Here is a 15,755-nt window from a genome sequence, read left to right as displayed (position 1 = left end):
ATATGAGTATTGTCATCGGACTTAGCTAAATTTACTTGAGTCTAAGTCATGAGTTACTATTTTTATCCGTCTAAAAAAAATCGACCTAGTTAAAACTTCACTTAGGTTTTGAAGAATCTATAAAAGAATAAATTAATTAATTTGAGAGCGAGCGACGGATAAGTCTAGAGGATAGCTTTAAATAATTCAACAAATACTTGGTGTCAAAGAGAGGAAGGAGAAAACAAAGATTTTAGAAGACAAACAATTGCTCACCGAGTGTCGGACATGTTGGCAAGTTTCTGTAGGCTTATGTGTAAACTTGTGAATCCTATTAATGCCTAACACTACCTAACCTCATCTAGCCAGATGTCACATGGGGGATTCTTGGGTGTTGAGATGGTTGATATTTTTCACTATATTGTTACTCGCAAAAAAACAGGTTATGGAACATAGTAACTAGGCCATTTTAAAATAGTTTTGTTCTGGTGAGCAATCACTTTATAGCCTTGTAAAATATTTATGATTATAATTTTCAAGTAAAAATGAGACAAAACACATTACAATGATGAAGGTGTTACTAGTACGCGATGATCATCCATGACATTCTCCCCTACTTTAATTATCGACACTCTTATTTATACTTACCGGTAGGCATTGATGACTACTTTTTTGTGTCACATAACATCTTCAAGCTCCCAACTAGCTTTTGTTTGGGGAAGTTTTGTCACTTCACTTATTACTTGATCTACTATGCTCTGTTGGGTAGTTTTGTCTTATGATAACTAAAATGGTTTCAACTCATCTTTTGTATGAGTTTCTGATGGGGGCTAGTTAAGTCTCAATACTTGGAAAAGTATCGTGCAAATCTGACTAGTAAGCTTTTAAGTTATTTGTATGGAAGATATTATGAATTTTGAGCTACAACTTTTGGAGACATTACCTACCCTATTGATAATTAAAAAGGATCATTCATACTTATACATCAATCCCTTATGTATTTTTATTCCTAAAGAACTAAAATGATGCTACTTGAAGCTTTACCAACACCAAGTGACTTTAAATTCCTATGGTCACCTTCTCAAATATGCTCACTTCTTCATCTTTTTGGTTGCCTTCTCCATGTAAGCCTGGGCAATATATGCATTTCGATGACATTTCATTACAAAGTGATATGTTGACGGACTCTTCCCAATATAACCGATCACCAAGATGTGATGAGTCGATGGTTGCTATCACGTAATGATCTTGAAGGAGCTCTTGTTCGATGCAAAGCTATATTGCAAATTATAAGAGAATTGAGCTATGTCCAACAAATTCACCCAATTATGTTAGCCAGCATTCATGTAGTGCCAAAGATAGAGGCTCGTGGAGAATCGTCAAACTCAAGGAGTGAATTTATTCTTTCAGTTTAGCTATCCATCTAGGGATAGAGGCTCGTGGAGAATCGTCCCAAGAACCACACGTCTTGATCGTTGATGATATTATGTGGGACACCCCAATACTTCACCATATTCTTCATCATCAACTTGGTCACCTCTTTCACCATACTTTAAAAATCGATTGAATACCATGAGTATCAATCCGAGTCCTTATACTACTAGTAAGCTTGATATGAAATATAAGGAAATACTCTTCCACGATCTTTCTGGTACAGACAATAGCTCCAAAAGTCCCACAAGCCTTTGCTACTCTGCCTTATCTTGTTGGCAAGTAAGGCACATCCAAATATATTCCTTCACATCAGTCCTCATCTTCAACTAATATAAGGGCCTCTTCACGAGAGTCAACATTTGATGAATAGTTATATGTTCTGCCCAAAGAAAATTATGACACTCTCTCAAGAGTTTATGTCTCAAATTGTCCGCTCGAGAATCATAAACTCTATTCTTTTAGTGTAGATGAGTCCCCTTTGAACCTAAAATCATCATGCCTTACCCTCTTTGATTAGTTGCATCATGATTATTACTTGTGGATCACTATATAAACCATATCTAATCCTAAAAAGAAAGTTAGAGTACAGCTAACTTAGCCTCTGCATTCCAATTGAATAGCATTCGCTACCTCCACCTTATTGCATAATGTATCGACTATAATATTTGCTCTTCTAAGCTTGTACTCTGTTACTATATCAAATTCAACCAGCAAATCATACTACCCTATTTATTTTGGGAAGAGTGTTTTTTTAGTTTAAAAGTAACTCGATATGATATTGTTTGTCCTTAGCATAAATCATATTATGATAATGTAGCACTCCAAACTTATAAATAGTGGACTACCATTGTTATCTCCTTCTTATGCACTAGATACTATCACTTAATCTCGTTGAACTTGTGACTCTCGTAGGCCTCTAAGTGATCCTCTTGCATAAGTACTCCCCCAATATCGAAATTTGAAGCATCTGTATAGACTTCAAAAAGTTTCTTATAGTCCAATAATTTGAGTACTGATTTTTCCAACACAATAGTCTTTAGGTTTTGGAATGTCGCTTCATATTTGTCTAACTATCACCAAGACTACTCCTTCAATAACTCTATTAGTAGAGTTGCATGCTTCGAGTATCTAGCTATGAAGCACTGATTATAGTTGATGAAACCAAGGATCTCTAACTCTAGTACCTTCTTTGGTGTTTGCTACTCTGTTATAGCTTGCACCTTTGATTTGTCTATCCGATTGGAATCTTTGATGATTTGATGCTAAGAATAAAATCTCTATGTGAATAAAGCAACACTTTTCTATTTTCACAAATAAAGTAATCTTCCTGAGAACTTTTAAAAGTTATTTGAATGTGCTTGACATACTCCTCGAGCATTAGGTTATAAATAATGATATCATCTAAGTAGACAATCATAAACTTATTCAGATACTTCTTGAATAATTAGCTCATGAGAGTACAAAATGTGCCTAAAGAGTTGGTTAAGCTGAAAGGCATTATAAAAAACTTGAACGCTATATACCTAGTCACACAAGTAGTCTTCTCTTTATGGCCTTCAGTAATGCGCCCTACTAGTAACTTGATCGAAGGTTAAGTTTAGAGAAATACATTGTCTTGTCTAGTTGGTCGAATAAGTCTGTAATGAGTGGGATGAGATAATTGTCTTCAATGTTATTTTATTTATGGCCTAATAATCAATACATAATCAGAGTTTCTCATCTTGTTTCTTTTAAAAGAGAATTAGAGCTCCGAATAATACTTTAAAACTACATATGAGACCACCACTTAGTAGTTCATCTAATTGCTTCCTGAGTTCTACTAACTCTACAGGGGCCATGAGGTATGGTGGTCTGACTAAATGCTTCGATCCTAGTTCTACCTCGATGTGATGATGCATATCTTTGCATGGCGATAAAGTTTTTGACAACTCAAGTAGCATAGAATTTGTAAGCTCCTTTAAAACGTTCACCACTATAATAGGTTAATGAGTAGTCTCCATATCAAGTTGCTCTAGTTTTATTGTAGCCATAAAAGTTAATTCGCCTTCGCACCCCTTTCTTCAATTGTAAAGTAGATATTAGTTATGGGTCCTTAGTTCTTCCTTAAGAAACTGGAACTATGTAGGTGTCATTACCTCCCATTAGGCATAGGGAGTTTAGGAATAACATTAACACTAATTTCAACATGTGCATAAACTTATTTTGAGGATCACTTGAAAGTCCAATGACACCACCATCATATTTATACTTTTGCTCCACGTCTCGATCTTAATGGGGATCTTATTTGCTAGTCTAGATATCTATTTGGCCTTTGATTTTATAACCTTCATCTAACTTGAGTTCTTCTCTAGCCCAATTTGCCTTGCTTCAAGGTTGATAATGAAATTATGAATAGTGCCCGTGTCCACCATTGTATAGATTATTCAGCTATTTAGCTTGATATTCATGTATATTAGCTCATTGCTTTCTGTTTTTTATTATTTTATCTTCATATTCTCCCCCACTTGACCCGCAACACATTCAACAAATGAATTGCTCCCATCCAAGATCCTTGTGACCCATCATTGTTATTAGAATTCAAATTACTCAAACTAATAACAATGACCTTGCCCTCATCTGATCTGGGGGATGGACTGATGTTGTCAATGTATTAAGTACTTGACAATCCCTCATAATGTGCGATCCTTAGCATAAGAAGCATCCATCAGGTTTTCAGATCTTACCTTTTAAGCTCAACCCTTTGTGGGAACTTTTTTTTCTTTTACTCACTTCCAGACTCCTTCCCTCCGGAGTATTTAGATGGTGAATTTCTTATAGGCTATTTCTTCTTTCCTAAGTCAACCAAGGAAACAATGTTGGTGAGTCTTTCCTCATTGTGATTGTCCCGATCATATTAGTAACATTCCTTTGATGCAATTCTTATTGTGCCCATGACTTCAGGTCATTGAGGATGCTGAACAGATTATCCTTTTCAAACATATCTTGTATGCCCAACATTAGTGCAGAAAACTGCTTTACGTAGTCTTGAATGAAAGTGCTTTGGCAGAGTTATCTCTGCTTCCTACTTGCAATGAACTCTATGTTCTCATATAAGAATTGAGTTTTTAACTCATGCTTCAAGTCCTCCCATGTGTCCACTCAACACCGATCTTGTCGGATCTCTTCCCAGCATATATTTTGTATCTTCATTCATATCCATGGTTGCTACTGAAAATTTGATTTCTTCATAATCGGGTCTTGTAGCTTGAAAGTATTATTCTATATCAAACAAAAAATCATCGAGCTCCTTCATATCCTTAGCAACCCCGTAACAATGTGGCTCAGGTGCCCTCAAGTTTTTTGACAAAGTAATATAAGTATTGCTCCCTCCCACGTTAAGAGCCCTTGTGAGCAATATAATCTTAGACATGAGTTCCGCCATGACTTTATGTAGGTGTTACACAAAGTATTTGGTATCTTCTATTAATCGATCTACTCGGGACTTAACCTTGTCGATCCAAGATTTTGCCTCCTCTTATGAATTTTCTACCCCAAGAAGTCTTCGTTGACCTTTGTAAAGTTCCTCTAGACTCACTTCAAAATGTCAAGATGAGTTTTCACAATTGTAAATAGGGATTCTTTTCCCAATTGATGCTTTGGATTTTTTGGATGATGAGATGGCTATCGTTTTTCTTCACGCCACAACCTATTAAAAATAGGCTATGACATGTGAAAAGTAAATCATTTTTGGGATAATTTTACTCATTCTTATGAGCGATCACCGATCACTCTATGACCTTGTAAACTATTTCTACTTATAATTTTCAAACAAAACACATAAAAATAAGATAAAACATATTATCAAAACATATGTATAAGAAAAGATAAATGATTCGTTAACGAAGAAATTACTTATCTGCGACAATCATTCGTAACACTACGTTAATCATGATATGTATCAGTGACTCTTTACGTTTAAGTAATATTCAATGATTCTACAATATTACACCAATTAAATACTCACTTTCTTTTAGCTATTACTATACATTATTATAAAAGACATTATATATGTCAATTCTCTTTTACTAATAAGACACTTCAAACCCTATCATAACACTAAAAAAATTATCATAACACTAAAAAATTCTCTTTTACTTAGGTTAACTCTGAATTCCTCCGACCAAGAGAACCAAAATCTATCATAAGACTAAAAAATTTATTTTTATTGTAATTATTTTTTAAAGAAAGGTTAAAAACCTCAAAAGCAATTAGTTAAGAGCACTCTAATCAATGAACCGCATCAATCGAGGATTCAGTTCCCGGTTGTCCAATCGAACCGGGCGGTTCGGTCTAGGATGCATGAACGGCTGATTTATCCCGCGGTATATGTGCACAGCAGCAGCACTCTTCTTCTTTCCGCTCTTTGGGAAATCTGCCTCTGTTCTTTCTTCTTCTTCTTTCTATTTCGTGTTCTCAAATGCAGAGCAAGCAATCCAGACCCTGAAGGCGTTCTGCTGCACCTCCTTGAGTGAATCCCAAGAACAGCCCTCTTGCGTAAGAGAGAGAGAGAGGGAGACAGAGAGATGATGATGCTTCTGCAACGCTAACCTCGACCCAAATCTTCTTATGGTTTGATCAGTGATCCCAGTGGGATTGAACTCATCAAAGTAGAATACTTATCCTTTACAGAACTGAATGGCAGAAGTAGTGGACTAATCATACAGTGGAGTTCTTGCTATTGCATGATGTGATACACAATCTTAACTCACCATTCCAAGCTCACAATGAAGAAACAAAGCGGCAACGCGATGCAGCACAAAACCATTTCATATTGGAATAGCAATATTAAACTGATTTGGTGAGAGTTCATATGGCGACACAAATCATTAAGCTGACAATCTCCACAAGATCCCATTACGTACACAGCTGCGATTGGTCAGAAGAGACCAAAAGAAGAAGAAGAAGAAGAAGAAAGGAGACCAGAACTCAAAGGAAGACCTTGGCGACGTCCTTCATGAGACCGGGGTTGGCGTGGCAGAAGGCGGCGAACTCTTTGAAGTCGATGTTGCCGTCGCCGTCGGTGTCGATCTCCGCCATGGTGCGCTTCACGTCGTCGCCGGAGGTGGAGCCCAGCGTGCGGAGGACCTCGCCGAGCTCCGCCAGCGAGATCTTGCCGTCGCCGTTGGTGTCGAAGCGCTTGAAGATACGCTCCATCTCCGGCGTCACCTCGCCCATCTCCGATCTGCGATACGCTGCGTTGCTCGAGCTGAAGGGAAAGAGATACAGAGAGAGAGAGAGAGAGAGAGAGAGAGGAGAATGAAGAGGCGAGCGATGAGGGAGACCTATAAAGGGAGGCGTTCACCTGAGAAGCTGTTGGATCGCCCTCGCGAAGCGGAGTTTGGGTGGAGGAGACTGTTCTCGTTCTCCTGCACGCATGCACATGAGTGGCCATGGCAGGGAGCAGTATAATTACAGTCAAACCCTCTACAAAATAAAAATAATAAGGCAAAAAAGGTCAAATCAGTCGCACTGTTATTCAATAATTTTATCATTAGAAACTTTAAAAATCAAAATATTCTCAATTTTTATGTTTTTATTATAGTTATTTAAATTTATTTTAAGAACATTTAAATCTTTAGGATCCTATTATATATTTCACCACATCCTTTCAACTCCCTTCCTATCATCCTTTTTCCACAATATTACAAAAAATATATCTCATACTATCATCTAATATAATATTAGCTAATTTTCTTATAAAATACTCATATTTTAGATTTTTTTAATTGACACTCAAACAGTACCTCTAATTTAAAAATACTCCAACTATCATCCAAAAATTTTTCTACATTTTGGTCTGTTATAGTATTTTTTACTACCCCAACAAAAATATTTTACACTTTACTTAAAAAATAACCCAAAAACACTTTCAACCTCAATCAAATTAATTATATTTTTAAAAATATAATATTATAATAATCCATGAGCAATGATAACAAAAAAACATGTCACTTAGATATTTTTTAATAATATTTTTAATGCCATAAATATAACACTATAAATACTATTAAAGAACAATATCAATGAGCCAAATAAAAATACTATACAGTTAAAAACTGATAAAAAACCGAGCAAAAAATATTTCACAACAAAAATTTGGAGAGCATTTTAAGTATTTTAAATTAATGACAAATCCAACATGCACACAACCTCATAAGGATAATGTTCCTAGATAAATGTTTCTCAGGGATAAAAAAAAGGGAGCCGCTTGCAGCATGCCATCTAAATCCACTGATGATTATGATCACTCAGAATTCCGATAAGCACATCCTTATTCATCTGTCACGCATCCACTCGATGCAGGTTGAACATTTTTGATGTACTACAAGAATAATGACAGGGGTTATCAGTAAAAGCAAATGCAGAAAAGATAAATGCAATTAATCCGATACCATAGATCCAACGAAACTCTTATCTTTGTACCTTGTGGAGCACTCCTCGAGTAGCTTTGAGAGGTGGTGGGCTCCAATTCTTACTCCTCTCGGCCAATTGCTCTTCAGTCAGATGAACATCCATTCGTCTCTTCACGACATCGATTGTGATTATATCTCCATTTTGAATGAGGCCTATTGGGCCGCCTGCCTGCAATAATTAGAAACTCTCAGAATTTAAATGCAGCTTAGCCAATAAATCTGAAGTACTACGTTGCTAGGAAGAATCAATTAGGAATTATGCCAAAGGTCAGATTTACAGCAAGCTGTGACAGATCTAGTTCCAGAAGTTGCTTTTTTCTGAGCCAGTGATGCTATAGATTATAACTAAACAGAAATAATGTAAAATAAAGAAGTTCGAAGTGATGCGAAGTCCATATTGCTAGTTGATGACAGGTAATTTTTTATGACTTTATATCCTGCACTATGAAAATTGCTGACAGTTGTCGGTCTTTTCTATAATCACTAACACACCTAAGAAGGACCAAAAATATTGTGAGACAGTAGGCCATGGAGAGAGATCCAACATCCCATTACTGAAGAAATGGCCGAATACATTGAACATGTAGCAATGACTTTCTTTTGCTGATTATGCAGATTTGCAGTGATTTCTCAGAAGAATGACATATTTTTGCTGATTATGCAGATTTGCAGTGATTCCTTGTTCTTAGAAGGCCACTTCCATCGTTCTCAGTTCATCGATTAGGTTACATATTATTCCAGGATAAGATTAGAATAGTTGTAGACTTCAAATTATTTTCAGTGAGACCTTTTTTTAACCAACATATAGACAAGTTGGTTCAAGATTGGGAGCTCCAAAATTTAAGTTCTCAGCCATAAGCAATTCTCTGGACTATGCAAACAATGACATCTGAAAACAAATTACGCCAATATCATATAATAATAAAAATTAAATACCTGTGCTTCAGGGCATATATGGCCCACAACATACCCATGAGATCCTCCAGAGAACCTACCATCAGTAAGCAAGGCACACTCCTAAAATACAAATAGAATTTTGAGGATGAGATAAATAAAAAATTAAAACCAACCAACCATTCAATATGACTAATTATTAATAGAGTCACACTAAAGCACATACTATCTGCTGTAAAAGAGCTAAAAAAAATCAAGTACATAATTTTGATCGAGGATCAATCTTCTAGAATTTGTGATCTGCCAGTTAGATAAAAAACAATAAAGAGTTTCAAACCCCAATAGTGTGCATATGTTGAAAATGAAAGAGCCTAATATCTAAGCTTGAGAGTTTTGTTCCTTGCAACAAGGTTCAAGTAATCAGACAATCCCAAAGAGGATTGAATAATCTTACATTCAAGACTTGAATTTTCAGTACCTGACAATCCAGGTAATCAGATCGGGGTCCAGACTGACAAATTCCAAAAGGGATCAGCTTAAAACGGCTGATCCAATTAGGATTCTCATTCCTTTTCCACTTTCTATCAAACGTCAAGCAATCAGTGGTTGACTGCTCCCATCTCCATCTTCTTTACATAATTAACATATTAAGTAGGGCACGGATCCAAAGTATATCTTTTTTTCTGACATTTTCTAGTTCAATAATTTAGGTCTCTACGTAAAGTCACGCATAGTTTTATTCATTTTTGGGCTGACACAAGATCTTAAAATAACAATTTCATCCAACAGTAAGCAGCAAGAATGGACAAATTTTGTCATCTTGTTGGATAGTGTTCCTGCTATCCAAGATTTATCTACTAATACTCAGATGGACTGTGAGAAGCACCAAGCATTTAATCTTAAGCAGATCATAGACAAGATTTTTAACTTGAAAAAAAGATCAACCATGAAAAATGCCTTGCAAGGAATAACACCACCTTTCCAAGACCGGCACCCATTATTGCACTAGTTGGTGTCAGCATTTCAGGCATGCCTGGTCCACCTTTGGGTCCTTCTCCTCTGATGACAACAACCTTACCCTGTTACATGTAATGCATGAGGCAGCACTGGTTTAGACAGATCTAAATAAACAAAAAGTTATAAAAATTTGAACATAAAATGGCATTAGGACTTCCAAAACTTAAATCCCATTGACATTAATTTTCCTATCCCGAACCTGATACAAGATGTATGACTACCAAACTATGACTTTAACTACCTGCTTGAACAGTCACTAAAGTAAGTAGGAATATTAATTAAAAATATAAACAAATAAAAAAATAACTAAAGTAAGTCTATGAGCATCAAAAAGAGAGGAATCCGAATTTATGAGTCCCACCAATATGGGAATCTAGAAAGGGCCAATATATGCAGTCTTCCTTCAGCAATCAAAGACGACAGTGATTGATAAAGCTATAAACAAATGAAATTTAATTTTGGCCCATAATATGTCTCCCTCTATATCTCCACCTAGTTAATTTTTCTTTAATCTATTTCTTCTCTTTTATAATTTATTTTCTGGTTACTCTTTGAGATTTGAACTAGCAAATGAACCAGCAACAAAACAACATCTTCTTGCTAACCTGTTCTCATAACAACTAGAAATTCTAAACCTGTTTTTCCAAAGCAGCAATAAATTGATTATTTTCTTCATTAACAATAAACAAATTTTGTCATTTTCTAATAGGTGAGCCTCCACTTTGACCGTACGAAATCATATACCCTTCTTGGCCTTCCACATAGCCATACATCATCAATTAGATATGTCATCAAAATGAACAACACAGGTTGACAGATATAATCTTATTAAAAAAATATTTATAAATATCTATATTCCTCCATATATAGACATATAATTAGTGATTCTACTTTCCAGTATTACTATGAGTTTTCAGACAAGATGTTACATAATGCAATGGAAGTGAATCACAATAATAAGTATATTAGGTTGGAATTTTCTCTGAAGAAAGATATCGTGAAAGGTTTGGATGCTTACCTTAAAGTTCATAGGATTTTCTGAAATTGCTGCAATCATGGACTCCTCACCCTCAAAAACAAGTGCAGGACCTATAAATTAGCCATGATTACTGCTATTGCAAACTTCGGTCCCAAACAAAGAATCATCATCTTCAAACCAATAGCAAGAGAAACTCTTGTTAAATGCTGTACCAGAGAAAAATAACCCTTCTTTGCCAGTAATTTTTGCCACAGAACCCTCTGGAGCGAGATTTCCGTAAAGTATCTGAATATGCCCTGTGGCTTTGATAGGGTTGGACAATGGTCTTATTATTTGCTGTAATTAAAGTTAAAAAGCAACTGGCAATGAGTATTAGCAGCCATGATAAAAGAAATTTATAGGATAGAATGTTTTGTTATCCTACTTGTCCTTCACTTAAGGCAGGGAAGAGTTTGGCATTTTCTGCAAGAGTTTTTCCAGTAACTGTAAATAAACTATAGAAGTTAGAATATGAAATTCAGAAGACTCAAGAGTTGAAAGATAATTGCACTGGTGTACTAACCAGTGACACAATCACCATCCAGAAAACCTTCCTCCAAAAGGAAACGGATGACTCCAGGTGTACCTCCAATCTGTAAGCATAGATATGAATTGGATAGGTTCATAATTATAAATGAAATTTGAATATAAACATAAAAATGTAAAGAGAAGATATAAAAAAATTTAAACACAGAATCATGCCTTGTGTAAATCCTCCATCACATACTTTCCACTAGGCTTGAGGTCGGCAAGAAAAGGGACCTGATCACTAACTTTCTGAAAATCATCTAGGGTTAAATGCAAGCCCACCGACCTACAAGGATTACGTAAATTAACATGCAAATAATCTCTTACAAAAATTATTGCATGAAAGTTGTACACCCACCTAGCTATAGCAATCAAATGTAGCACTGCATTAGTAGACCCACCAAGTGCCATAACAACAACCATAGCATTGCGTAATGATTTCTCAGTGATAATGTCACAAGGCTTCAAATCCATTTTTAGCAATTCCAATAAATATTTTCCAGCTAAGCGACACTCTTCCAACTTCAGCGGATCTTCTGCAGGGGTTGATGAGCTTTCACAGTTTGAAAAAGAATATAATAAGTCAAAACTTCAGATGCAGTGACAAGTGATGGCTCAAAATTGTATTTATTGTATAATTTCTCGTACCTGTAAGGAAGTGACATGCCCATCGTCTCAATAGCAGATGCCATGGTGTTAGCAGTATACATGCCTCCACAAGCCCCAGCTCCAGGACACGAATTGCGTACAACATTCATCCTTTCATCATCATTTATTGACCCGCTAACATATTCCCCATAACACTGGAAAACAAAACACATTAGCATCTCTCAAGCTTGCATTAGATTGTTTTGTATTACATAATAAGAGATAAGAATCCTACTTATGTTATATATTGAAGTATTGAAATTCAAAGTATGAGGCACCATGAAGGATCAAGAGATGATGTATGAAAAAGTTAGGACAGTTGACCAGCACTGCTGTTGAGCATTTAAAAGAACCAAAATCTCTGAGTCATTAAAAATGTAACAATATGGATAATACAAAGAGATTTATTTCCATGTTCTGCATACTGCTTCTCCAAGTTGATTTCATTTGTTCACGGTGAAAAACGCGGAACAGCCAACAGTTTGATGATGAAGATGATGATGATGATACAATGTTACCAAACAATAGAAGCTCTGATCAACACCAAAGAACAAAAAGTTGTAGTTATGAAAGTTTCATTTGTCAATAAGAACTGTTCATTTATTTCAAAGGACAAGGGAACTTTTACAAGGAATCACTTGGATATTTTATTGGAATTCTAGGGAACCCCGTTAATTTTGTGAACAATCAAGTAGCTCTCAGCAAATAATAACCTCTAACTAACAATGAATTTCTCAAAGGCTTCCGGATTGTAGTTAATCTGACCTTTTTAGAATCAAAAACTACTTAACAACTCAGGTTAGCTCTTTTCAACATCTTATTTTAGTTGAATCATATAGTACATATCCAATATTTTCATTCTTACTCTTTACATGTCTAAAAATAGCCTGCATATTTGTGGCACAATATTGAGGATGTTTTGACTGATTTTCTATCTATTCAACTAACCCTAGCAACTGAAATTTAATTTTATTGTAACACTGGTGTAAGTTGAATCATATATCTAGTGTTGTCTGCACAATACAACCAGGCAAAGGTGCAATATTTGCCAAGCTATTGCAACTGAACTTTCTTCCCTTACTGAAATAACCATTCAACACACAAAAGCCATCGTCTAAAACAAAATTTACAATTTTGTAACTTGCAGTCACTGAAGCATAACTGATGAACTCGACAATCGAACTAAGGTTTACATAGATGCATCCAACAGAAAGGAAAAAATGAAATTGTAGCAAAAGACACAAGATTCCAGAAGTAGAAAGATATTAAAGCACAAAAATATATAGTCATAACTCAGTCGTCCACAAGAACTCTGAGACAACATATTATTTCCATACCTGAAATGCGGATACTATATCATAGGAATTTCCCTGAAAATGTCCAGGCTGCATGAAAAATAGAGCATAATTAGTAACTAAGCAATAATATATAAATTTCAATTATGCATGATCCAAAACAAATCTAGTGATTTCCTTGAGCAAGAAAACAGTTCTCAGAAGTCTATGAGAAACCATATGATCCTAATTGCTTTCAGATTTTTTGCATATAATGTGTCCTGCGTTTTCTGTAATTCTATATCATAGTCAGAACTCAGAACCATGTTAAAAGTTCCAAAGAGTTTTATGCCATGAAGCAGCTTCAACTGGTCTTATAAAGCTGACCACCATCTGCCTGCACTCATAATCCAATGTGATTGTCTGCTGCTATGTCACCAAGTCAGTTGCCATATCAGGGAGTTTGCATCCAAGCCATGTGTGGATCATGTCATCACATCTGCATGATGCCCCATGTGATCTGACAAAAATCACCTCTAGATATGAAAGTTTATGGGTTTATAAGTTGGTTATGGTAATAAAGATAACAGTTAACTATTACAACAAACATCAATCCACAAGATCAGATTGAGCAGCTGTAACAAACATTATCCTTTCTGATCAACAAACATCAATCCACAAAATCAGATTGAGCAGCTGTAACAAACACTACCCTTTTTGATCTGAGTTGAAAACCATAAGAAAACAGAGAGAAACAGTTTTGACAAGGAAAATTTGACTTTAAACTTCACAAAGTGACCAATGTATTATAAAGGAGTATGCAAATATCCAAATAAGTTCTTACACCTAAAAGAAATTGAACTCCAACTTTCACATGTGATTTATGCATAAAATAGTCAATCATAAGTTGTTTATGAGTCATGTTTAGATGAAACATGAGAAGCATAACTTAAAGAGAAGAGAGGTCAACCAAAAGTTATTGTCTTGCATTCTTCACCTTGATAGTTCCACCATAAATCATAATACTTGGTCGGTTAAGTCGTCCCATTGCCATAATTGTACCTGGCATCTACAAAGCAATGAAGTTCAGATTTAGAGAAAATGGTTAGGATCTACATAAATTCATACTCAAAAATCGAGTTTAATAATGTCTTCTACAGAAACACTTGTCATGACTCTTTTGGTGCTATTTTATGTAGACAACTATATGCATGAGAGGTGCCATGTATGTGAATTCCAGGAACAAAAAATAATCTTAAAGGAATAAATCAATACAATACATTGCTGCATGTAATAAAAAACTACTAGCCAAACAAATTAAGCTCACCAATACATGACATTAACATAGGGAATTGTAACTTCAGAAAGCCAATTCTAATGCGTCAGGTTAAACATATTGAACATTTGTGATCATTAATAGAAATTAAACTAAAGAAAGCAGCGATCAAATAGCTCAACTGACATAATTTATGAACATCAACATTAACAATCAGGTTTCTTTCATTAATTTCCCAAAGCATATTGTAAAACACAGTTAAAGCATGACCATATGATAATGTGCAAATTCATATTTTGCGCACTGAAGTTAAGAGACTATCTATTAAAGATGATTTCCCATATAAAAATATATTAAATGGTTAAAAAGCATTCTTTATCAACATTACCGCCACAAAGCATCAAGTATAAGAATGAGCGAAATCCAATATGGAAACAAAGAATAAGAAGGACCAAATGAAATATGAAAGGAGGCAGAGAAAGAAGAAAAGCTCACGTTTTTATCGCAACCTGGGATTGAGATATTAGCGTCGTACCACTGCGCCGCCATGACGGTCTCGATACTGTCAGCTATGAGATCCCTCGACTGTAGGCTATAGCACATTCCTCTGGTTCCCATCGAAATAGCGTCGCTGACGCCAATGGTATTGAATCGAAAAGCAACCATGCCAGCCTCGCGGACGCCCTCGCGGACGGCCTCGGCGAGATGGAGGAGGTGCATGTTGCATGTGTTGCCCTCGTACCAGACGGACGATACTCCCACCTGGGGCTTCCTCATGTCGTCATCAGAGAGGCCAACACCGTAAAGGATGGCCTGGGACCCGCCCTGGGACTTGGGCTCCGTGATCCGGGAGCTGTAGCGGTTAAGCTTTTCGGGGACGGGGGGGATTTCCGGTGCCGGAGGCGGGGGGCTGTCGACGATCTGGTGGCGCTCGGAGGCGGAGGAGGAGGAAGCGCGGGGGGGTCGGACACAATGGGGGCGGAGAAAGAATGGACGGTGGGTGGCGGCAGAGGCATCGACTTTCGGGGAGGAGGACAGGCGAAGGGACACGGACGGGGAGAGAGCCAACGACTGCATGGCTACAGAGGAGATGGAGGAAGAGGAGGCGGAGGGGGATTAGGGTCTAAGAGGGGGTTCGGGGGAGAAGACGAGGGACCAGGGAAGAAATGCGGGATGAAGCGGACCGTTGGATGTGGAAAGTATCGGAATCGGACGGTTATCCGCGTCCGATATCG

General features: G+C 36.5%; 2 protein-coding genes across 2 annotated transcripts; both read right to left on the bottom strand.

Annotated features, from left to right (window-relative positions):
* Positions 1 to 6,203: 6,203 nt before the first annotated feature.
* On the bottom strand, positions 6,204 to 7,617 carry LOC103981562 (polcalcin Phl p 7-like). Its single transcript, XM_018825004.2, has 3 exons — positions 7,603 to 7,617; positions 6,755 to 6,876; positions 6,204 to 6,634 (listed from the first exon to the last, which is right to left on the bottom strand). Exons 2-3 carry the CDS (start codon positions 6,832 to 6,834, stop codon positions 6,379 to 6,381), a joined length of 336 nt encoding a protein of 111 aa, XP_018680549.1. The 5' UTR covers positions 6,835 to 6,876; positions 7,603 to 7,617; the 3' UTR covers positions 6,204 to 6,378.
* Positions 7,510 to 15,658, bottom strand: LOC103980689 (dihydroxy-acid dehydratase, chloroplastic). The gene is made up of 14 exons (XM_009397151.3): positions 15,016 to 15,658; positions 14,242 to 14,313; positions 13,308 to 13,355; positions 11,971 to 12,125; positions 11,681 to 11,875; positions 11,497 to 11,608; positions 11,318 to 11,387; positions 11,180 to 11,238; positions 10,968 to 11,091; positions 10,795 to 10,865; positions 9,737 to 9,838; positions 8,802 to 8,882; positions 7,876 to 8,034; positions 7,510 to 7,774 (listed from the first exon to the last, which is right to left on the bottom strand). The coding sequence occupies exons 1-14, from the start codon at positions 15,595 to 15,597 to the stop codon at positions 7,724 to 7,726; spliced, it is 1,881 nt and encodes a 626-aa protein (XP_009395426.2). The 5' UTR covers positions 15,598 to 15,658; the 3' UTR covers positions 7,510 to 7,723.
* Positions 15,659 to 15,755: the final 97 nt, after the last annotated feature.

This window comes from Musa acuminata, chromosome BXJ1-4 (genome assembly GCF_036884655.1).
Source record: "Musa acuminata AAA Group cultivar baxijiao chromosome BXJ1-4, Cavendish_Baxijiao_AAA, whole genome shotgun sequence".
Classification (NCBI taxonomy): domain Eukaryota; kingdom Viridiplantae; phylum Streptophyta; class Magnoliopsida; order Zingiberales; family Musaceae; genus Musa; species Musa acuminata.
Note: the sequence above shows the minus strand (reverse complement) of the source record. Positions and strands in the feature narration are given on the sequence as shown.